This window comes from Lissotriton vulgaris, chromosome 7 (assembly GCF_964263255.1).
Source record: "Lissotriton vulgaris chromosome 7, aLisVul1.2, whole genome shotgun sequence".
In the NCBI taxonomy this organism is placed as follows: domain Eukaryota; kingdom Metazoa; phylum Chordata; class Amphibia; order Caudata; family Salamandridae; genus Lissotriton; species Lissotriton vulgaris.
This window is the reverse complement of record NC_141695.1, coordinates 374,837,660-374,861,101: the sequence shown is the minus strand read 5'-3', so window position 1 is coordinate 374,861,101 and position 23,442 is coordinate 374,837,660. Positions and strand designations below refer to the sequence as shown.

General features: G+C 43.8%; 1 protein-coding gene across 4 annotated transcripts in view; it reads right to left on the bottom strand.

Moving 5' to 3' along the window:
* PTPRH (protein tyrosine phosphatase receptor type H) overlaps nucleotides 1-23,442 on the bottom strand; it is a 723,213-nt gene that overhangs the window by 469,702 nt on the left and 230,069 nt on the right. For all 4 annotated transcript variants that reach the window (XM_086930309.1, XM_086930310.1, XM_086930312.1 and 1 more), the window contains 2 exons: nucleotides 18,939-19,178; nucleotides 17,903-18,160 (listed from right to left, as the gene is read on the bottom strand). In XM_086930309.1, the coding sequence (XP_086786435.1) occupies nucleotides 17,903-18,160; nucleotides 18,939-19,178 (498 nt within the window). The remainder of the gene's footprint in view (nucleotides 1-17,902; nucleotides 18,161-18,938; nucleotides 19,179-23,442) is intronic.

Below are 23,442 nucleotides of genomic sequence, written 5' to 3'. Positions count from 1 at the left end.
GCAACAGTTGCATGATCCAAGAATTCTCTATACAAGGGACAATGAAAAGGAAACGCATCACACAATTTTCAACATTTAGCACGACTTTCGTTGTATATGCTCAGGACTGCCCTTGTGGACTTAGATACATAGGCAGTACCACCTTAATGGCTAAAAAGAGGGTACTTGAGCAAATGCGGGCCATAAACAACAAGGACATGCACTACCCGGTGACTAGACACTTTCAAGAGTACCATCTCTTGAATAGTTCTCCCAAGTTTTTTCATCATTGAGCAAGTACACATGGGCCCCAGGGGTGGCAATAGAGTTCTCATGCTTCGTAAACGCGAGTCCAAATGGATTCTAGAACTTGAAACCAAATATCCTAGGGAACACAATCTAGATGAGGAACTCAATACACACTTACATGATGGTTAGAGTATAATCTGTGAGTTGTTATCTTTTCTCTCTCATCTTTCCATGATGTGTTACATTAGACCTGTATAAAGTATGATATTATGCAGGAGGAAACAAAGGGACCCTCTGCCTTGGGACGGACACTTCTTGCACGGGCTCCCTACCTTTTTATTCCCAGCTTCAGGGCACTCTTCACTCAGATCTCTGATCTAGATGCACAATAGTCTGCATAATGAACTACTTTTGATTCGAGCTGATACATAAGTTATCTGTTCACATGGTGTATTTGGTATGTTACTACATTTGCATTATGATTATTTATTTGTGATACAACACAAAGGTGTGATTGTCTGCTATCTACTCTTTAATTAATTTGAAACTCTCTGATGAAATGTTTATCGTTTTAAGATGGCTGCCACAGACTCGCTGTGTTTTCACAGTATACATAACCACAAGTCTGTTTTTCATGTTTACAAGAGGCTACATATAGGAACTTTTTCTGTTCACTCACTGTGAGATCAAGACAGCAAGTCTGTGGAAACGCGAAACCTTTATGTAATAAACTCTGCAACCAGCATTTCCTGAGAAATCTTATTATTCAAATCTCTATGTGGCATAAAATCGTTGGCTGGTTCTGCTAGTATTGCACACCACCTATCTCGGGCCAATGATTTTTTTTTTCATTTAAAAAGTTATTCAATAGAAATTAAAATTATTAATGTAATCGTTTTTTTATCTAGATATATGTAAACTTTATCATATATTAATATATATGTGTGTTTCACTTTTTAAAAAAAATCAGTTTAATTGTTATACTTGTTTAAATAAATATTTAAAAAATATTACATTATTATTTAATATGTTAATATTTACTATTCAAATGTGTATATATTTAAAAAACTATATTTTATACAATATAAGTGACAATAGTTGTTTTGGTATTTTTGTACCTACTATTATAAGTATAGGATGACAATATTTTTGACATTGATATTTATGTCACATTATTTTTTTATCATGATATTTCCAGAGGTAATATTTTGACAGTGACCGTTTCGCAGTAGGTCGCCTATTTCCCACATACGTGTGGATTCCTACGGATCATGTTATCAGTACGAGTGGGGAGTGTGAGTTGTAGGCCTAGGGCCATGTCCTGCAGCGGGAGAGCATACAAGTTATCATGTGGGGTACTCATAGCAATTCCCAAAGCGATTGCGGAACACTACACCTGTACTTCGCAGAGTAGTACATCCTCAGTAGTTTAGGAGTCCGTCCTGGTGTGTTGGCTACATAAAACTCTACTTCGAGCTTCAGTGGTTTGCCCCTGACCATCTGCTGTATGACTGGTTTGATCTCTTTGACTGTTATCGGTTCCTCGAGTTCCATCAGCTTTTGTGAATTGATGGTAGGGAGTGAAACTCTGTCTAGAGAATTTGTGTAGCCTGGTGGAGTCTCCCGCCTGGGGGTAGGCGTATAGCGTCATATAGTAAGAATGAAATTCTCTACAAGGGCAGAAGACTACCCTTGCATTTCTCAGCTTCAAACACTGTCAGCATGGGAGTCTGTCCTGGTGTGTTTGTTGCATAAAACTCTACCTGGAGCCAATCTAGCCTAGGCGTTTTGCCCCTGGCCATTTTCTGCTGCATGGATGTTTTGTCTCGTTATGGACCGTTATCAGTTCTTCGTGTTCTATCCGCTGGGGGGTTTTGAGGGTAGGGAGTGTAAATTTGTGCAGCTTGGTGGAGTCTACCGCCTGGGAGGCAGGTGTATAGAGTCACCTAGTAAGAATGCGACACTGCATTGATCTCCGCCCATGTATTCACGATCGCTCCATCTGGGTCGCATATTGCCCCTTTTGGTGTGCTTAGTTTGTCAGAGCGCAATAACCATGCCTGTAAGAGCCGGCCTTGTCCTATTCTGCATGTTGCTGTGTGACCCAGCCCCGATACTCCAACTGACTTAGCGTATGTTGCGTGGCCCGATATTCTGCCACAGCCTGTGACAGTCACTGCGTGCCCTAACCATTTATGAGAACCTGCAGCTCGAGTGTTCTTAGTTTCTCTTCCATGTCTGCCACACCCCTACGTAACATGTGTTTGACCCATAGGTGGATTTTATGCAAAGCCTGGGAGCACCACCTTGAATGCGTCTCACTCCAATGCATTGCCAGTTGCTGTGCCCTTGTTTTTAACTAAGTATCTTTCTATATGCTCGTGAAACGGAACACTGTGTCGTTTAGCACCTCCAGCAGTAGTCTTCACATGGACAACCATAGCCGTTTGTGGCCCCAATTAAAGATCAGTTTAAGCGGGCAATGATCTGATAAAGTTTGGCCTAAGTATTCCACAACAATCACTTTATCAGCCATTTCTGAGGAGCAACAGATAACTCTATACTTGTGTGCAATCCATGCAGCCCTGAGTAAAAAGAGAATTCTCGGACCTCGGTGTACAATTATCACAATTGATCATTCACCCTCATGCCCCACACCCATTGCTGGAGGCCTGTGCGGCAACTGTGGCCTGTGCACCTATTAACAGGGGAGTGGAACGGTCTAGCTGAACATATACTGTGTAATTTAAGTCCCCTTCTGAAATGCATGCTGTTTGTGAATTGACCAATAGGTTTAGAATCACAATGGAGAAGAATGTGAGTATTCCAGTGTTAGGTGCATATATAGCTACAAGCAAGAAGTGCTGCCCTCCTGCTACCCCTCAACCACTACATACCTGCCCTCTTGGTCCACCTTAGTAGACGTAAGGGTTAACGGGACCCCTAAGGATCCATCCATAGCAGCACTAAGGCACCTGATGGCTGTGTACGTGTCCCCTGACCAAACGTGGTAGGCCTTGAAGAACCCGGTGCAGCACATGCATCACCAGTATTAGTAGCAGGATAGGAAGATTGCTGTGAGCTCACAGCTGTGGCATACCGGTTATCGGGTCCCCTGTGCAAGGGTGGAGCATGCAATCACTGGCCGATAGTTCGCTGCAAGGGGGGCTGATTAAGCAGGCCTCGGAGCACTCGGTGAGGCATGCCCATCGCAGATAGTGGTGGCAGTACATAGACCCTGTCAAGGGAGGAGCCTGCAGAGGCTGTAAGCCTTCGATTGGAGCCCTTTTAGCATGGTGGGGAGTCCAATCACAGGTCACCAAAGTGGGCCGATCCACTCTGTGTACCCCCGGGCACGCGAACCGATTGCATCTGTGTTAGTGTTCTCTGCAGCAAGTCTCTGCAGTGCAAGAAGCTGGAGCGGTTGCCGTCTCTCGCCAGCAGTCATGGTTCTGCACCTCTCTCTGGTTATATTTATCCACTGTGGTTGGGATAAGAGGTCTGGTCGAGTCTGTGTAAGTAAGTAATTGTATTGATCGTTCGATTATTTAAAATCTCTACAGTAAAACCAACTAAAATCAGCACCCACCTTCCTGGCCTCCCCCTCTTTCCACCCATCCTTCCCCTTTTTCCAACTGTTAATCTTTTATTGAGAAAGCCTTTTTGCCTTTGAGCAAGGGGTTAATTTCAAGTTGCACAATCATTTCAATAAAACCCATTAAAAGTGACTGTGTGTCTCTGATTTGCCCTTCAAGAATGAGATTGTCAATTCCTTGTAGTCCGTTAAACAGTCTCTGAAATTCTTAGAGCGCGTGCATTCGAACTGCCATTCTATATGGCCATGCGTTTATGAGCGTGCTGTTAAAGCTGGTCTGATTAAATGTATAAACTTTGCCACTCTTGCAGGGATATAGGTTTTTGTTTCTGAGAGACACCAGTCCAACACCTCTGTGCATGACATGAGCCCTTAAAATGGGGTGAAGCAACCTTTGACATTCGCTGACCGATTTAGGGCAGCCGCATAATAGGTGAAGCCAGGATTCCCTTTGATAGTTGCATAGCCGACAAGTGGCTGCGCAGTCTTCTCGTGCCCATGCTGGAATAAAGTCTGCAATTTTGAGGGCCGTGAGCCTCATAAAAAGAATTCTCCTGCGAGCTTGGCCTCCTAGTGATTCCTGTAGTTACTGTCGGGCTTTCCCCATTGTATAGGATTCATCTAGTGTCGTCGTGATGGTAGTGTAGCTGAGTACAGCTCGATCCTTTTCATATGAGATGGAGCTGACTTGCCTCTTCACAGCGTTTGACCAGGCCTTTTGCAGAATATCAGGTAGGGATCAACTTTCTACTTTGATATTTAGTGTCCCTCATGCTTTGCCAAGCGAAGTCTGCTTCCCTGAAGATCGTTTCCAAATTATATTTTAGGGTGTTGTTCAAGGCTTTGAGCACCCTGCTGTAATACTTAAGTCACCCTGAAGTGCCAGTTCTGTTCTGCAAAGCCCTAGTTCCAGTCGGAGCCTGGTGCTCCTTGCATGCCTGGGTGTTTGCAGCACTGTCTTGTAGGCTTTGATCTGAGCGGCTGCTATGAATTTGTCTAAAGGTCCAGGGAAGGCAAGGTGGCAATAGTTAATGGCCGGGATTCGTTTTGCTTTGAGGACCATCAGCATGTGCTCTGCTGTTGGGCTTGACAGGCGTTGGCTTAAGCACCTCAGTGTGTGGATTACACTGTTGGTTTTGGCGAGTAGATGTTTTGTGTGTGTTGCCGAAGGGGCCCTCCCAGATAGCCAAACCTGAAGGTAGTTATAGGTTGCTGTTGACCCTATTTGATGGTCTCCCAGTTTCCAAGAGCTTTTTGTGGGGAAGTTGACCAAATACCATTATCTTTGTTTTGCTCTGATTTACTGTCAAGCAGTTTTCCTTGTTATACTTTCCCAGCTCCTTTAAAGCTCTTAGGAGGCCCACCCTGGTGTGATCCATTACTACTGTATCATCAGCCACTGGAGGATTGCCAGTCTTGCCTTGCCTAGTCTCGGGGGCACTAGGTTGGCTTCTTTCAGGGCACTCCCCATATATGCAGTATAAAGATTGAATAATAATGGGGCCAAGAAGCAACCCTGCTTCAGGCCATTGTTGGTTTTGCCTCTTGAAGTTAAGGCTGTGGGGCTTATTTTAACCTGGACCCAAGTCACCTCATAGAGAGCTATAGTTGCTTTCAAAAGCTTCTGTGGAATCCCTCCGGCAGTCAGTTTTCCCCAAAGTCGAGCCTGTGGCGGAGGGATGTCTGTCCTCCGCTACAGGCTCCATCGAGCCTTTTTAGTATATTGCTGCACAACTGCCATTAACTTTCAAGGCCGGGGAGGTGCCTGCAGGCCGCTCAAGTCTATGGCGCACCACGTCCATTTCAGCATCTCAAAAACTGCCCCCCTCCGAGACCACCAGCCTTTGGTTTTCTCCTGCACCACGATGGGTCATCTGCAGTGGGCAGACTTGCCAACCTGAAAATAAAATTGCCCATGTGAGGAGAGCGCCTGGTCTTCGAGGGGGTGGCATTAATCAAATTTACCAGGGTTTCGAGGATATGCTGAGCTAACCCAAAAGTCAGTAAACAAACTGAGTATACAAAAATAGAATCTGAAATAAAATAGATAAGGTAATTATTTACAAGTAATAAACTCAAGAACGGTTACTTAAGTAACTCAGTTAGGCAGGTTTTTAATATTCAAAGTTACAACACAATATGACCTCCGACCAACCGCCAGAATGAAGCAGAAGCAGTCCTACCTTGACAAAATGGGGTAAGCACCTCTCCGTCAGTTCCGCCACTAGCATGGTGGTACAAGAAAGTGCTAAACTCTTGGCAGATTTTGCCCTCCAGTTACAGTAAGACAAATGCACACTTTCTCACGGCAGAAAAGCCCTGTGAAGTCTACCACCCATGTACCGTGACGTGACTCTTCCCTCTGGAAAGTTACCCTGACCCATCATCACTCGGTCCTATGAGCCAGCAAGCGTGGAAAGGGGCGTGGTTTAGGTGATAACTTCCCATCCTTTGCCGCAGCCCATGGACAAGTGGCATTTGGGTCAGACTGACTCCTTTCCACAAACATGTTGGCAGCTATGGTGACAATTTCCTTTCCAACCCCACCACTTTATTACCTCCAACGAGGATCGAATCATGGACTGAAACATTAGACACAGGGTCAAAAATAAACAATAATGGCGTGACTTTGGTGCCGACTTGGCATGGCCGATCTCCTTTGAGCTCCGTTCGTCGGTGGAACTCTTCACTTCGTGGAACCACCTCTTCTTCGCCTCTCCTCTCCAAAATCACGGGCAAATGTTGCAGAAGTTGCCGTGAACACTCTGAGCCTGTTTTGGACGTTTCCTTGCCCTGAGAACATCGCTGGAAGCTCCGGTGCGTTCTCTCTTCACTTCACTGCGAGCAGCCGCCATTTTGGGCCGTGCTCACACTTCATATGCCGGTAATTCATTCTCCTCAACTGCAAATGCCATGCTGAAGCCCCTTTTTACTGGCAACAAGTTTTTATTTACTTTTTCTTGGGATATTTATCTCCCTAAATGAATGCTGCCTCTTTCTTTGCTTACCTACAGGAGTTTACAGCTTTCCATTTCTTTTTCTTGCCACAAGTCATTTTACATCAATGCATCATTTCCATATTCCTCAGATATATGCTCGCAATGGATTTTCTTTTTTCACCTCTCACCTTGCTTGAATTGTGACTCTACTTGATACCATTTGATGACATTTTGAATGTGCTGGGAATTGCACTTTTTTTCTGCGCTCCATTTTAAGAACTTTCCTCTCAGCGACTTCTAGCTATTATTCTGCGTACACTACGTTGGTATGTGGTTGTTGTCTTTAAGTCTTCTGGATTTTTGTCATGATTTAGATTGTGCTATATCCAGTTTTACCCTAGACTGCTTTATTTTTGGTTGTCTGTTCTTCTGTTGGTTACGTGGGCGGCCGCCATTTTGGCCGCTGAGCTCGCGTTTCCATGAGACACCCTGCAACAGACTGCTGATTTTTTTTTTCTCTACCTGAGGAATTTTCTCTACCTGAGGAATCTTTTTTTATTTCATTTACTGGAGCTATTCCTTGTGTCAGTATTTTTCTTGTGGCATTAACTCTGTGCTATTTTAATCTCCTTGATATAATGGCAAGCGACTCCCATTTTACCAGACCTTCTGTCACAGGCAAAAAACCTAAGAGGCATAAAAATGACCCACCGTCACCTATTCAATCCTCTCAGAATCCCGTTCTGGACTCCATTCTGGATGAAGTGAGAGGCCTTCAACCTTTCATGATTGCAACTAATGAGAAATTGAAACAGATAGAGGACAGATGGATTGTTATGGAGAGCAAAGTTTTGGCTCTGGAGCAACGTGTCAGCGATTTACAGGATATCTCTACCAAGATCCCAACTCTGGAACAGGAAATTCATAAATTAAAGATTCATACTGAGGATTTAAAAAATGGCAACCGTCGTAACAACCTACGCCTATATGGTCTTCCGGAAAATGTTGAAGGTTCCAATATGGTCTTGTTTCTTCAGAAATTTCTTCCTGATCTCCTCACTCTTACATCTTCAGAATCTCCCCTCAATATACAAAGAGATCATCGCCCGGGCCACCTTACTTCCAATCCTACTAGACCACGTGGCATCATTATGCTCTTTTTGGAATTTACTGAACTTATGTCTGTTTTGAAGGCTGCTAAACTCAAACGACGGCTCATTTGGTCTGGCCATAACATCTTCATCTCTCAAGACATCTCTAATGCAACGAATGCTCGCGGAAGGAATTTCTTGCTCTTCGTCCTCAAATGAGACATCTTAATATTCAATATGGCGTACTTCATCCATGTCTCTGCAAGATCGCTCATGCTGGGCGCTCGCGCTCCTTCGATGATCCGGAAAAACTTAAACTTTTTCTTCAATCCTTTTCTTCCAATGGAATGGACACTACTACCTGATTCTCTGTACTGTTCTACCTCTGTCTCTCTATGACTGATTTAATCGAATATTCTTTCTTCACTAATTTGTTTTAGTATGATGCTCTTATTTATGGTTCTCTTTCTCCTATATCTTTTTTTTGTGATCTGCCTCGCCTTGCGCCACTATGCTTCCTCTTCATTGTCTCCATCTCTTCTTACAGGTCTGGTTATTTTGCCTTGATCTGTCTGTTCGTCTTTCTTTTCTTGCTTTATCCCTTTCTCTTTCTCCTTTTTCCTCTTCTGCTTTCTCTTTGATTGTATACTTTTTGTTTCTTTGTATTTCTATTTTTTCTTCAGTATTCTTTGTTATTGTCGTAGGGTTAATGTATCCTAGTATTGTGTTTTTTTTAATGGTTTATCTTCATGTAATTTTTTTGTTCGGTGTGTTCTTTTTTGTAGTCTCATCCTTGAAGTGTATCTACTCCACATGTCTTCCATCCTCCCAACCCTCCATTATGTGGAACTTTGTCACGTGGAACGTCCGGGGTCTTGGGAATCAAGTCAAACGACAAAAGGTACTGTGACATTTATCTAAACTCAATTCCCAAATTGCTTTTCTTCAAGAAACTTATTGTTCAGATGTGGAATCGCTAAAGTTGAAAAGACAATGGGTGGGCCAAGTTGTTTTTTCTCCTGCATCCAACAAAAAAGGGGGTGTTGCTATATTGTTTCATAAAGCTTTATCAGTTCAAATTCTATCTACTCAAAATGATGATGATGGTCGATGGGTAATAGCTAAGATTGTGATACAAAACAAGACATTAGTTTTGCTAAATATCTATGGTCCTGTTAGACCTGATCCCAAATTTTGGAGCGATGTTAAAATTCTTCTCTCCTCAACTGATTACCCTAATATTATTTTTTCTGGTGACTTTAACCAATGGTTAGACCCTTTTTCTGATAGACTGTCCAAACGTAAATTTCAATCTGATAAATCTCATAAATCTTTTCAATCGGCCATTGCCTCTCATCCGTTATATCATGTTTGATAAACCTGTAACCCTGATTTGCTTGAATACACTTTTTTCTCAAATATGCATCATACTCGTTCTAGGATTGATTACATTTTGGTTAGTAAGTCCCTACTTCCCTCTATTCAAAAATCTGAAATTGGTGGATCCATTTTTTTTCAGACCATGCACCTGTTTATGCTGTTCTAGATCTCTCACTTACCTCCTTCAAATTCAGCCGTTGGAAACGTAATACTTTCTTATTATCTGACACAGTTTTTATCAACGACTTCACTATTTTTATTAATGAATTCTTTACTTTCAATAACTCATTAGACACTTCTGTCCCTAATAACTGGGATGCTTTTAAAGCTGCTCTCCGTGCCTTCAACATTTCTTATGTATCTAAGAAGAAGAAGGTCACCAGAAATAAATATGAGGATCAACTGCAAAAAATTAAAGGATTGGAGCATAAATATTTTACCTCTAGATCTACTGATGCCCTTCATGATTTAATTGTAGCAAAAACTGAACTTAATAAATTAGCAACTATTGAAGCATGTAATATTCTGTTTAAGATTAAATCTAAGTATCATGGAGGTCAAAATAAAGCGGGTAAGATGCTAGCAAACTACTTAAAAGTTAAGTCTGAAAGTAAAACTATTGGCCCTATTCTCAACGAATTTACTAATAAACTAGTCTCATCAGACGAAGATTTTGCAGAGTTCTTTCATGAATATTATCAATCTCTTTACTCTGATGAAACACTCCCCTCCACTCAAAATGTAAACACTTTTTTTCAGGTCTCCCCTCACCACCATCTCTTCCTGATGAATTTGAAGCATTAGAGAAAGATATTACTCTTCAGGAAGTGATCAATGCCATCCAATCTTTGAAAAAACCAAAGGCACCAGGCCCTGATGGGTTACCTGTTGAATTTTATGCTACTTTTAAATCAATTTTTGCCCCCAAACTCTTACAACTTTTTAACTCCTTTATTGCTAATGCTAGAGCATCTGGGTCTTTTATAGATGCCTTAATTGTTATAATTCCTAAACCTTATAAGGACCATTCTTATTGTAAAAATTACCGTCCTATATCACTAATTATTTATGATTGTAAAATTTTTGCCAAGATTATTGCATCCCGCCTTGAGAGCATCATTCCTCTTTTGATTAAAACTGACCAAATTGGATTTGTGAAAGGTAGACTAGCTTCTGACAATGCTCGAATGTTTGCTAATATTATTAAAATGTAAGGACCCCCTTGCAGCCCTGTCTTTAGATGCTGAAAACGCATTTGACAGTATTAACTGGCAATTTATGTTTCAAACTCTCCAATGGTTTGGTTTTGGGCCCTCTTTTATTTCTTATATTAAACTTTTGTATTCCTAACCCCGAGCCAGTATTTTTGTTAATAGCCATTTCTCAAGATTTGTTTCTTTATCTAGAGGTACAAGGCAGGGTTGCCCTCTTACTCCTTTATTATTTATCCTATGCCTTGAACCATTCTTAGAGCGTATTTGGACTAATTCTCAGATTACTGGCTTTAAGCTTAACTCTGTTGAAACTAAAATATCTGCTTATGTTAATGTTAATGTTATGGAAATTTGTATAGCGCACGGCTGCCCCAGCAAAGGGGCGTCCCGGCGCTGCGAGCAGACAGGGTGCAGAAAAATGTAGGCGCAAAGAAGTGATAAGGTTATTGAAAGAGATGAGTTTTGACAGCCTTTCTGAAGGCTAGGAGGTCTTGTATACCACGGATGGCTTCGGGCAGACTATTCCATAACCTGGCAGCCAGGTAACTAAAGGATCTGCCACCTACTCTGGCCAGTCTAGTGCGAGGGATGATCGCAAGATGTTTCCCCTCTGAACGGAGCGATCTCCTAGGAATGTACTCTGACAGCAGGGGGCGCAGCATTGGGGGAGAGGCGGTTTTAAGGATTTTAAAGGCTAAACACAGAGCCTTAAACTGAATCCTTTTACCCACCGGGAGCCAGTGCAGTTTTTTCAAGGCTCCGGATACCGAGGAATGGCGCGGGAGACCAACCAGAGCCCTGGCTGCCGCATTCTGGACTCTCTGCAGTCTGATGGTTTCAGCCAGATTAGCTCCCAATAGAAGAGAGCTGGCATAGTCCAGTCTAGAAAGGATGGTCGCCTGGACAATTAGCTGGCGAGTGCAGCAGTCGAAGAACTTCAAAATGGGCCTGATGTTGCGCAGAATACCAAAGCATGTGGCAGCCACTTTTATAGTGTGGTGAGTGAACTTAAGAGCAGAGTCCACCCAGACACCCAGATTTTTGACACATTCCTTTGGCTTGGGAGGTGGGCCTAAGACATCAGGCCACCAGTTGTCTCCCCAGGACGAGGTGTTTTTCCCCAGGAGAAGTATTTCAGTTTTCCCGGCGTTTAATTGGAGGAAATTCGCCGTCATCCAGTTGGTGATGTCAGTGAGTGTCTGTTTAAAATGACGGGCCTCCAGACCACTGTTGTCATTCAGAGCCACCACCAACTGGGTATCATCTGCATAGGATACCAGTGCAAGTCCGTTCCTTCTAGCCACCTCCGCCAAAGGGCGGACATAGACATTGAACAGGGTGGGGCTAAGGGAAGAGCCTTGCGGCACTCCCTGTCCAATGCTATGCTCCTTAGAGATGTAAGGGGGGGTAGAGACTCTAAAAGACCTGTTAGAAAGGAAGTCTCTAAACCAGCCCAAGGCTATCCCTGTGACTCCAATTTCCTCCAATCTCGTCAAGAGGACCTCGTGTGACACCGTATCGAAGGCAGCACTAAGGTCCAACAGGACCAGTGCTGCTGTTCCGCCGGTGTCAAGAATGGTACGGAGGTCCTCTGAAACACTGAGCAAGGCTGTCTCGGTGCTGTGACCAGCTCTAAACCCGTGTTGGGAGTCATCCAGAATGTTATTGGTAAGGAGGAAATCGGAGAGAATGTTGTTAACATGTGCCTCGATGATTTTGGCAGGCCAGGGAAGCAAGGAGATGGGCCTGAAGTTCTCCGGAAGCGAAGGGTCCAAAGTGTTTTTTTTTAGGATGGGGGAAACCCAAGCCTGCTTCCACTTAGAAGGAACTCTGGCGGTGGAAAGAGACAGATTGATGATGTCTCGGATGTGTTCTGTGATAAATTCGTGAGCTTCACAGAAAGTATCCGGTTTTAGGGAATCTGCCGGGGAGCCAGATTTGATCTTTCTGCAGATTTTTAGAAAACTCTCTCGTTCAAGTGTAGGAAGAGAGGAGAGAGAGGGCCTGGTAGGGTCAAAAATGGCCAATGACTGAGGACATTTTGGGAAGGTGTCATATATTTTCTTGATCTTATTAGTAAAAAAAGTAGCCATGTTATTGCAGAGGTCGGGAGAAGTGGTAATAGTATTGACGGTTTTTTTTGCAGTGAGATCTTTCAGAATTTTAAATACAGCTTTCGAAGTATTGGAGCTGTTGCTGATTTCATTGGCATAATATGCCGCTCTAGTTCTGCAAACCTTACGATGATAAGATTATGCAGATGATATCCTGATTTATATGTCCAATCATGTTGACTCCCTTCCACATTTTATGAATGAAGTTCGACTCTATTCCTCTATTTCTGGTTATAAACTCAATTTATCAAAAACAGAAGTTCTACCTTTAAATTCTATTTGTTACCAATTTATGTTTAATGATACTAATTTTGCTTGGTGTCTCTCCAAAATTAAATACCTTGGCATTTGGTTTTCATCAACCCTAACTGATCCTCTTAAATTCACATTTAAGGCATTACTGAAGAAGCTTCAATCCCTCCTCCTCATATGGTCTCCCTTATATCTTTCATGGTGGGGCAGATTGGATACTATCAAAATGATGATTGCTCCTCACGTATTGTACATAGTGTCTATGCTTCCTATTAAAATCCCTAATGTATACTTTTCTCAAATAAATTCTATTAGTATAAAATTCTTGTGGAATAATAAACACCTACGTATTGCTCTAAACAAACTTATCCGACCTAAAAATGAAGGTGGTGTTTGCTTTCCTAACTTTAAAGATTATCACTCAGCTTTCTTGATTAAACAATCTTTCTCATTAGCTTATGATTTTTTAGATACTTGTGTCCCCAGATGGATCCTTTTTGAACGTTCATTGTTAAAAGATTTTTCTTTTCAACATATTATTTTTATGTCTAATTGCTCCTTTTTGTCCAAAAACCCTGTTTTGAAATACTCCCAAACGTTACTCTATAATACATTTTCTAAGGATTTGACTCCTCTTCAATGTTTTTTATCCTCTATTGTATGGTATAACACATTTCTTAAATATAAAGGCAAATCTTTTTACTATAAATATTGGAAGGAGAAGAATATCTCTTTTGTTTATCAATTTCTCCATAAATATCCCATTATCCCCTTTCATGAGCTACAAATTTGCTATCAGTTACCCGATTCCTTATTAAATGAGTACACTATCATTGCTAATGCCATATAATCGCATTTGACCACTTTTTCACTCCCACCTGCTTCACAATCTTTAACTCCTGCTGCACCTCTATATCATTTATTTTCAACCCACAGACCTAAAGCCGCACTTGTATATAAATGATTGTTATCCAATGTTACTGATCGTTCTAAGTCTACTATTGAGATTGCTTGGGAAAATGATCTGTCAGTTTATCTCCCTGTTATAACTTGGGAGAAACTGTGGTTCAAGTTGTTTAAAGTTTCTGCTGCTGCGCGTATAACTCAATCTTTGTTTTTTATTTATCATAGAGCTATTATTACTCCTGTTAGGATTTGTAAGTTTTCACCATCCTCTTCTCCACTTTGTTGGTCTTGTTCTAGTGAAACAGGCAAGTTAAAACATCAACTATATGAGTGTTCTTCTGTTTTATCTTTTTGGAATTCAGTTTGGAATGTTTGCATGTCAATATTTAACTTCAATGCTACTTTATCACTACTACATGTTTTTTTTAGGATCTTTATCACCTGATGTAGACATTGAATCCTCTGTTTCAAGACTGTTTGATCTTTTTATTGCTTTAGCTTTTAAGGTAATTTTATCATCCTGGAAAGATAATTCCAAATTATCGTTACTTACTTGGTGGAATTTTATTTGTGATGAACACAGGATTGCTACTGTTTCCTCTTCTTCTGTTTCTCAAAAAATCAAATCTGATCTCTTTTGGCTTCCCTTTACTACTTACCTCTCTTCTAACCCTCCTTTACGTTAACTCTTCTTTTTTTTTTCTCCACAATATTATCCTATACATCATTTTGATTCTTCATTTCCTTTCTTTCTTTCTTTCTTTTTCTTCCTCTTTCCTTTTCATCTTTCTTTCTCTTTCTCTTTCCTGCTATCCTTTTCCTTTTCTCTCTTCTAATTATAAATGTATCTTTGTTATATGCCTGATTGTTTATTTTACTTAGGTTACAATATGTTTTAATATGGCTTTTGTTTTGTATTTGAAAAATCTTAATAAAAATTCCTTAAACAAAAAAATAAATAAAAAAAATAAACAATAATGCACACAGAAGGTGAGGACAAACTCAGCTGGGCAAAATCATGCTGCGAGAGCAGCAACTCCCGCACAGAGCAGAGGAATGAATTTACGATCAGTGTGCAAATAGTGAATTTTACACAGTACATCAGCACAGCCAACCTCTTCTTCTCAGATAAGGAACATAAACACGGAAAACCCCCTTTCTCAAAGAAATAGAGCAGAAGCACTGCTCTATTCCAGTCACTCATAGGTCCGCGAGCCCTTTCCTCCTTAAATTTTTTTAATTTTTTTTTATTTTTTATTTAATGCGATTTTATATAGCGCGAACATTACCCGAAGGTGTCAGAGCGCTTTACATAAGAACCAGTTGCGATACATAAGGACTCAGGATTACGTGTGTTGCATAAAAGATACAAAGAGAAAAAAAATGCAAATGTACAAGTTATAGTCACACAAGGAGGAGCACTCAAGGAAGGGATACGAATGGATATACTCTAAGAGTCACATAGGAATGGTAGATAGTACAAAGGTCTACTGCATATACTAGTGATTAGAGTTATCTCTATATACATAGGTAAGAAATACCAATGGATATGCTCTAAGAGTCACATAGGAATGGTAGAGAGTACAAGGTCTACTGCATATACTAGTGATTAGAGTTATCTCTATATACATACGGAAGGGATACGAATGGATATACTTAAAGTGTCACATTGGAATGGTAGAGAGTACAACGGTCTACTGCATATACTGGTGACTGCATATACTGGTGATTAGAGTTATCTCTATATACAAAGATATACAAATAGTAGATTTTCTCAGGTCAAGACCCAAAAAACCAGGAGAGCAGAGTTCCATTAAGTGGGGTCGGAGGGGGGACGCCGTCACATAACCAAGAGAGGGGGGAGGGATACAAGGGTATGGAGAAAAGGCAAATCAGAAAAAGGAAGAAACATTTAAGGATCGTCAAGGGGGAAATGAGGAAAAAGGGGAAAGGACGAGCGAATGGACAAGATGTCGGGTCAGGGTCCAGAGAAAAGCGTCCGTGAACAGCAACAAAGTGGCGGCCAGGACAAAAGAAAAAACGTAAAGAAGTCCATGAGGGTGACCCAGTGAGTATGGATTAGAGTGCCAGGAGAAGTCGGGGGGTACATAGTTCAGAAATCAAAGTCAGGAAGCGATCTCCCGAGTACAGGCTCATGGCCTGCATGTTGCAGTGGTAGCTCCCGGCGCTGGAGCTGCTGTTCTGGCTGCAGGGCGAGCTGTAGAGGGAGCACCTTCTGGGCGAGTAGTTGAGGGACAGGGAGGGAGGGATGCCAGTCCTGGGTGTGGCGAGGAGATCGCTCCCCGCCCCTTGTGGGAAGCCCTGCAGCGAGGTCATGATGTTATCCACGATGAAGCCCTGGCCGTGGTGCTGCGGGTGTTGCTGCTGCTGGTAGGGGTCGGGCCCTCCAGGCTAAGGGAGCGGCCCGAGGGGCTGCCGCTTGACATGCTGCTGCTACTGTCCGGGCTCTTGATCTTGGGCACGGGGTGCAGCGCCGGGGAGGTGGCCTGTGGGGGCGACAGGGCGCCATTCTCCGTCTTGATGTCCTGGATGCGCAGCAGCTGCGGGTGCCCAGCTCAGATTGCTCCTTGGCCAGCAGGCCAGAGGCGCTGGGAGCCCGGCGGGGGTGGATGGCAGCCCGGTGGAGGGCAGCCCGAGACGGCCGTCCTCCCAAAACGGCTCTTTTCGAATCCGACTCCCGGCATCCCCGGGTCATTGAGAGGGAAGCGTCCCTCCTCCTGCTGCGGGGCTCGGGTTCGGATCTCTAGGGCTTGGATTCGGATATTCAGGACTTGTTATCGGATCTTCCTGCCTTGTGCCCCTTGTTTTGTGTTTTTGCGCAGTCGGGCACCAGACTGTACTGCTCAATCCACGTTCTGCCCCTTTTAACCTCCTTGGTGCCGGAGTTTTTAATTTTTATTATTTTTTTATTTATTTTTTCCTTAAAATGGCGGCCCCACTGCTCTGCTTCAGTTTCGGTTTCACCTTCCCAGTGTTAAGAGGGGCGGCTCTCCTCTTCTGCCGTCACCGGGAGTAACGCGGGGGTCTGCGAGGGGGGTGGGGGGATGCAGCGGGTGGCTCCAGCACTACCTTGTTGTCTCCCGCACAGTGGGACTGGACTGGCCAATGCAACGTGAGGGCTCTATTTCCAGGCCAAAGCTTAGATGTATCAGAAAAATGGATTCTGGGCATTGTGGTCCTAGTTTTATCAATCCATTGGACTAAAACACGTGTGGACTGATTAAAAGCCCAGGACCGGACAATAGCGTCCGTACAGGTATTCTCTCTCAAGAACCCTTCAAGCATTCTGTTGTTCTGTGCAGTCGGAAGACTGCAGCGTACACCTATAACTGCTCTTCAGACAAGGCCACTGGGGTTGCAGCAGAAAGTCAGAAACTCCTCAGTGTGGGGTCCCTCGTCTCCCAGGTCTCCAGTACCCCTTAGATTCAGGCAGCTATTGTGCAAGGACTAGGAAAATTGACAGTTTGCCAATTGAGACGCAATGTATAGAGCACAGATACGTAAATATGCACAGGTGTGTTATCCACTTTAGACTTTTTTAGGTCCTTGATTAGGACAGTGAATTATTGACAGAGACAAAGAGTCAGAGTGTGTAAGAGAGTGCAGGAGAGAGAAGGAGAGGGAGGCAGATAAAGAGACCGACAAAGAAATTTGGTAGTGAGGAGAAACTGAAGAAAGGGGAAACCGGAGGGAAGCAGGTGACGGACGACATGAAGATGGGTGTAATAAGTGCTTAATTTGGGCTGGTGTTTGCCCATGGGGCCCAGAAAATCTCAAAAAGGTGAACGAAGGAGGAAGAGACGAACAGAAAAACCGACCCAAAGGTAGAAAGGAGGAGCCTGCAAGAGTTAAATAAAGGGGTGGGAGTGACTGATAGTGGATTAAAGAGACCTGGAGTGGACTAAAAACTATGCAGCATTGGTATTCGGCGCAGTAACATTTAACACCTCCGGTCGCGGGCTTCTTGGCAGAGCTTTGAGCACCGTCTTTCCTCCTTTCACAAATTAAGCACTGGGAAAGAGAGACATAAACAGAGATAGGTCACGCATCTGTGCGTGTAAACATAGTTCGTAGTCGTACCCCTGCGCAAGCCTGTGTGATTGCAGGTGCCCTGTGGTGGCGCGGGCGCAGTGAGGAAGGGAGAGTGTTACATATCACTTACTTGTCTGAATCACAAACTCTTTTTGTGAAGACCGTGCATCATTTGGCGTTTTGCTGTACACTGTCAATGTGTAGTTCTGCCCAGGCTGCAGTCCTGTCACAGCAACACTTCTGTTGTTGTAATTTGTGATAACTCCTTCTCTGACGTTGGCGTTATACGTATAGCTAGCCACACAAGTCACACTTGGAGGAATCAGTGTCGCGTCCACGCTCTTAGTGGTCATGCTGGTCACGTTGATACTGGGCACAGGGGCGGGAACTGCAGTAGCAAAAGGACAAGCATAAAAATGTCATTTATGGTACAGGGGAATCACTCTACAAAGTGTGCATGCGCGGGAATTCTATCAAAATAAAGAACACATCAATAACTTTTGTTCTTGCTTAGTTTTAATTTAATATTAAAGAAAATGTAGCTGTTCATTCGGTAATTTTTGGTTTGACCCCATAACACTTACAACACACGAATCCGGAACACCATCTCCCATCCCCCACAACATAATTCCATGCTGGTGTCAACACAGTTTAGACATGCAGCCCACCTCAGGCCTTTATATTCAAAACTGTTTAGAGTGGCTATAGAAGGAGAGCCTCCAACCACAGCCCGATGAAGACCCAATCAAAAAGTCAACATGCCAAAACAGTGCGCTGCAACAAAACTGAATTTTAAAAAGACCATGACTCACAAAGGACAGATCTAGTCAGGGGACAGCAAGAATACACCTGGAGCACTAAGGTCTGCAGGTGCCATAAGCAGATAGGAAAATAGGCAGAAAATAAGTTTGCTTCAAATAACCTTTTGCTTCACATTATACAATGCCCTTAGAGCGTACTTTAAAAGTTACAATCTTAACAGCCCAATTTTAAATTGTTTATTCCTATCTTTCCCGTAGTGTGTAGGAGGGGGGTGGTGGGGCGGGGGTAGTGGTGATTTGAAGCCATCCCGGTCTCATACACCAGTTGGTTTTCCTCCTTTTTCTGCGCATTAACCATGCATGCATCCCATGGAAGTCTCGTTAGAGAGAGCAGCTCATACTCACGCGTGTAGAGGAGAATGCTGCAGACCTGGTAGCTGGATGAATAAAGAGAGACATTATAGGGGCACCCAGGTTCCAGTCTAGTGAAGCTGATGTTACTGATGCTAGATTCATCTACTGCTGGTTTGGTCGTTTTGTTGTCCTCTGATGCAGCAGTTGCTTTGTTGAAGGCGCTGGTGAGTTGAACTGTGATTCGATCTTCCGCTGTAGTCCAGTTGAGGAGGCTGCAGTCAATCTGGGGAGCTGAAAACAAAAACAAGGGTATCCCCAGGGTCAGGTATTCTTTCAGACACCTTCATATGCAGCTTTGTACTTATTCGAACAAGTTGAAGGAAATGATATGGAGATAAAAGCACCAGACTCCCCCAGAGGCAGCGGCCTTGGGGGGGCACCGGAAGGTTTGCCCACTGGCCGCTGCCTCAGAAAGGCCTGGAGGGCGCTGGCTGATTCACTGTCTCTGTCACTGCCCTACTGACCTATCAAATCCAAAGGTCTGGCAAGATAGCTTCTGATTTTACTTTGGCAATTCCTCTCAGTGCTTGACGGTCACAGTCCAGCTCATTCCTACCCTCCAGTTACTACAAAATAGGCGCCTGCCTCTGTCTCATAGGGATGAGATCAGAGTCATTTTTGACCCAAAGTATTTCTAATTTGTCTTTTACATTATGAACGAATGGGAAACATGTGGCCCCCTGCTGTGCAGTTAGATCGCAGGTCAATCTATAGTTAAGGATAACATTTTAGTTCTCAACTCTATGCCATTGTTAAACCTATTGTTAGAGACCACCCCAGGCAGAGGTTAGACAACCGCGCCTGACATATAAATTATTTTCACCAAGCGCCACCATCTTTCAGAAGAACAACTTAAACCCCACCATCTCCTGCTTACTAAAGAATGGACACTCCCTTCTAGCCCAGACATCACATCTCCCTTTTCCTGAAGGACATGTATTCGAACCCAGTCAGACTCAAAGATGAATTAAAGGCACTAAAATGGGTGCATAAGGCTTTTTTGGAAAGGCTCACAATACATGAAAAACATAATTAGCCCCAGCAACTAACCAGAGCATTAAAATATAGCTCTCAGAATCTGATCCAGGTGCCCACTGTTAATAGGATAAAATAAGGAGGGAATGTCTTCAAGTGAGGTGGCTAAGATGTGAAGAAAATAACCCAAAGATACATCTTTTGCAATGTGACATATGGTTTCTTTTTTCAGATTGGTCTGAATCCAGAACCAGTGTATGGAACCAGTACATTATAAATAACTAAATACTTACTGCAAACCTATGAGAGGCTTCTGCTAAGGCACTGACAATTGTCCAGGGCTGTTACACACCTCTAGGTCACCTTACCCCCACTAGAGACACACCAGCTTAATTTGTAAAATAATAAGTGCCAAGGTCCTGACCAGGCAGCCACTGCAGCTTGCACCACTCATCACCCCGTCATCACTGCCAAAACAACTACTAACCATGTCTCTCACCTACAAGTAAATGTAAAAAAAAAAAAATAATAATCCGTATTTGTAAAGCGCAAACTACTCACCCTTATGTGTCTCAAGGCGCTCGGGCCGTCGTGGAAATTAAGTGAGATATTGCCCAGAGTCACATGGTGCTGGGTTGAGCTGCCGCCAGAGCCGGGGTGCGTACTGTGAACCCTGTGCTCCGAAGTCAGCTGCCCTAGCCGCTGCACTACAACTCTCCACAGAGTTCATATTATTCCAGGTCTCCAAACCTCAAGGAATGGTTGGGGAGGCAGGTATTACTATTTTAATGTATATTGTATTTAGAATCAACCGTTGTTCTGCTCATCTCTAAATTAGATGAGCAGCACCACCATGTGGCAGAGTGTCATAAGTGTGGTGATGACAATTAAGTGCAGGTGCCGAGCCCTGGAAACCACTTGCTCAAATTAAGTACTGGATACCAGAGACATTGGGAGGAAAACGTCCTGCCCCTGGGCCTGAGTCACCCAACACACTTGGAAGTGTACAGCTCTAGGAAGACTAGCCTTTCCATAACAATGGTCTGGCGAGCCCTGGTATCCCTCAGAGCAGTGACTGGGACCTCATTCATTTCCACGTGGTATAAACGACGACTTCCACCCTCAGGGATAACGAGCTCACCCTTGGTGTCTAGCTCACAGCGGAGGGAGATCATGGCCAGGTCAATGACCCGCCACTGGGGACTACTTACCCCTAAGGTCACATCCGCCACCCCTGCTTGTGTTCTAGTTGCGAACAATTGAAGCAGTGGGATTGGAAATGGGGCTTCCTGGGCCACCGCCCACCAGGCCCTCCCTCCTTCTCAGAAAGGACATGGGAACCATTCCCTTCCCCCTTAACCTGAGACTTGTCTGGGTCTCCCTTGACCTCCCCCTCACTCTGCTGGGGGAACCTGAACCACCCTTCTTGGAGTCACCCCAAGGTACATTTTTGGGTATTCTGGTGCTGACCCAGATGTCCGCCTCCTCAGCAGGCTGGCTGAGGTCAGGCAGCTTGCTGTCAACCAGGTGCTGGTGCAACTCTGTAAAAGAAATATCAAGCATGTGCACCTTCAAAATCGAGTTGTACAGCCCAGTCAATCTTCCACTTTGCTGTCCCTCACATAGCCCTTTAGTGCCTTGCTGGAATAACAGGAAAGTCCACCCAGGTCTGTGTGTGAAGTTTGTGAGTTCCCCTGAATTTCTGCCTCTATCTTTCAGGGTTCAACCCAAATTTCTTGACAAGAATGGCCTTCATAGGGGTATACTGGGTCTGGTCCTCTCCCTCTAGTGTTAGGAGTGTGTTCATCCCCACTGTGGGCATATACCTCCACAAGCTACCTACACCTCCCCCCACTCTGGACTATTTAGGAACTCTGTGCACCCTTAAAGCCACTTCATTAGTGGAGAACCATTTGTCAATGCTGTCTTCCACCCCATAATTGGGAACCAAATCCTTTGGTATGTGGACCCTCCCTTCTCCAGTGGACACTGCAGGTACGCTGCCCCCATTCTTGCTGATGTCCAACTGCCTGGATTGGATGTCCAGCTCCTTAAGTTTAAGCTCACGAGTCTACTTTTTCTCCTCCATCTTTAGTGTGGCTAGTTCCAATTTGAGTTTCCTCTCCGCTTTCTTGTCCTCCAGCGTTTGTGGGGACAGGACTCTGGCAGATAAACTGCTCCTTGCTCAATCCTGAGCATCAGTGGCCTCAGTTATATCTGCTGGGGCGCATTGGGTCTCTCCTTGGAGCTCCAGACTCTGGTCTGGCTCCTCCCTCTCCTCGTCCTCTGACAGTGCTCCCCTTCCTTATTGTCATCCACCTCATCCTCTCCTGAGGTGGTCGGTCATCTTTGTATCTGCTCAAAGGCTCTTAGGCCTACCTGCAGATACAACTTGGTGACCTTCTTGTCTGCTATCAGCCCCCTCTGGATGCAAAGATTCAGCAGCTCAGGCCCGCTGAGGGTATCAAAACTGCAGGTACCCGGGTGAAACAAGAAAAGGTTTAGGGCACAAACATTTGGAAAACAGGGAAAAAGCAAATTACAAAACTAAGCAAGACTATAAAAGAAACTCGTAGTGGTCTTCGACGTGAAGTAGTAGTGCACACCAAGTCACTGTATGGTACTTCACAAACACAAGTCCTATCCCAACGCTACCACTAATATTAGAAATTGGGATTCTGATTGGCAGAGGTATGCACCCTGTCCAAAGAGGAACCATAATCCTAGTCAGGGTAAGTCAAAACACACACAAAAATAACCTGTGTTCACCCTCTGGTAGCTTGGCACACAGTAGTCAGGCTAAACTTAAATGTGTAAAGTATTTGTGCAACACTTCAAACAGTAACACAATGAAAACACCACAAAAAGACTTCAAACCAAGTTTGAAAAATAGCTTTTATTTTTATCAACAAAACAACACCAAAATGACAAAAATCAAATAAATATAACCAGATTTATGCATTTTAAGTAATATATATTGAATTATAGTACTAAAAGCATAAAGTGCCAACCGGGGCAATCTGGTCGCGCTTGACCGGGACAAATCTGAAAGTTCAGGTTGACCGTGATGGACCAGGTTGGATACATGGACAAAGCCTTGGCCAGCTGCAAAGTACCTTGAATACATCGACATTGAGGACAATGTGGGGAGTGGAGGAGGAAATGCGTCATCACCGATCCTTATGATGGAGGGAATGAGTCAGTCCGCTCCGTGCAAAGTCGTAGAGACATCAGAAATGAAGGCGATACACCGCACAGTCGGCAAAAGAGATGCACTTGTTCCTCGCAGCTCCAGCGATGCTTCATTGTCAATGGAGATGAGCCGGTTCCTAGTGTGCTACTGCGTCAATATCTGGACTGGAGGCAGCACTTTATACCCACTTCCAAGGGTCCAGGACTGGGATAGCACCAATTGGCAGGGCATCACTTCATGCAAGCAGGTCAAGTTAAGGTCTTTGATGTCCCTGGGACTTAGAACTGGGCACGAGCAAACACGCCCTTGGAATCACTCTGGGATCAA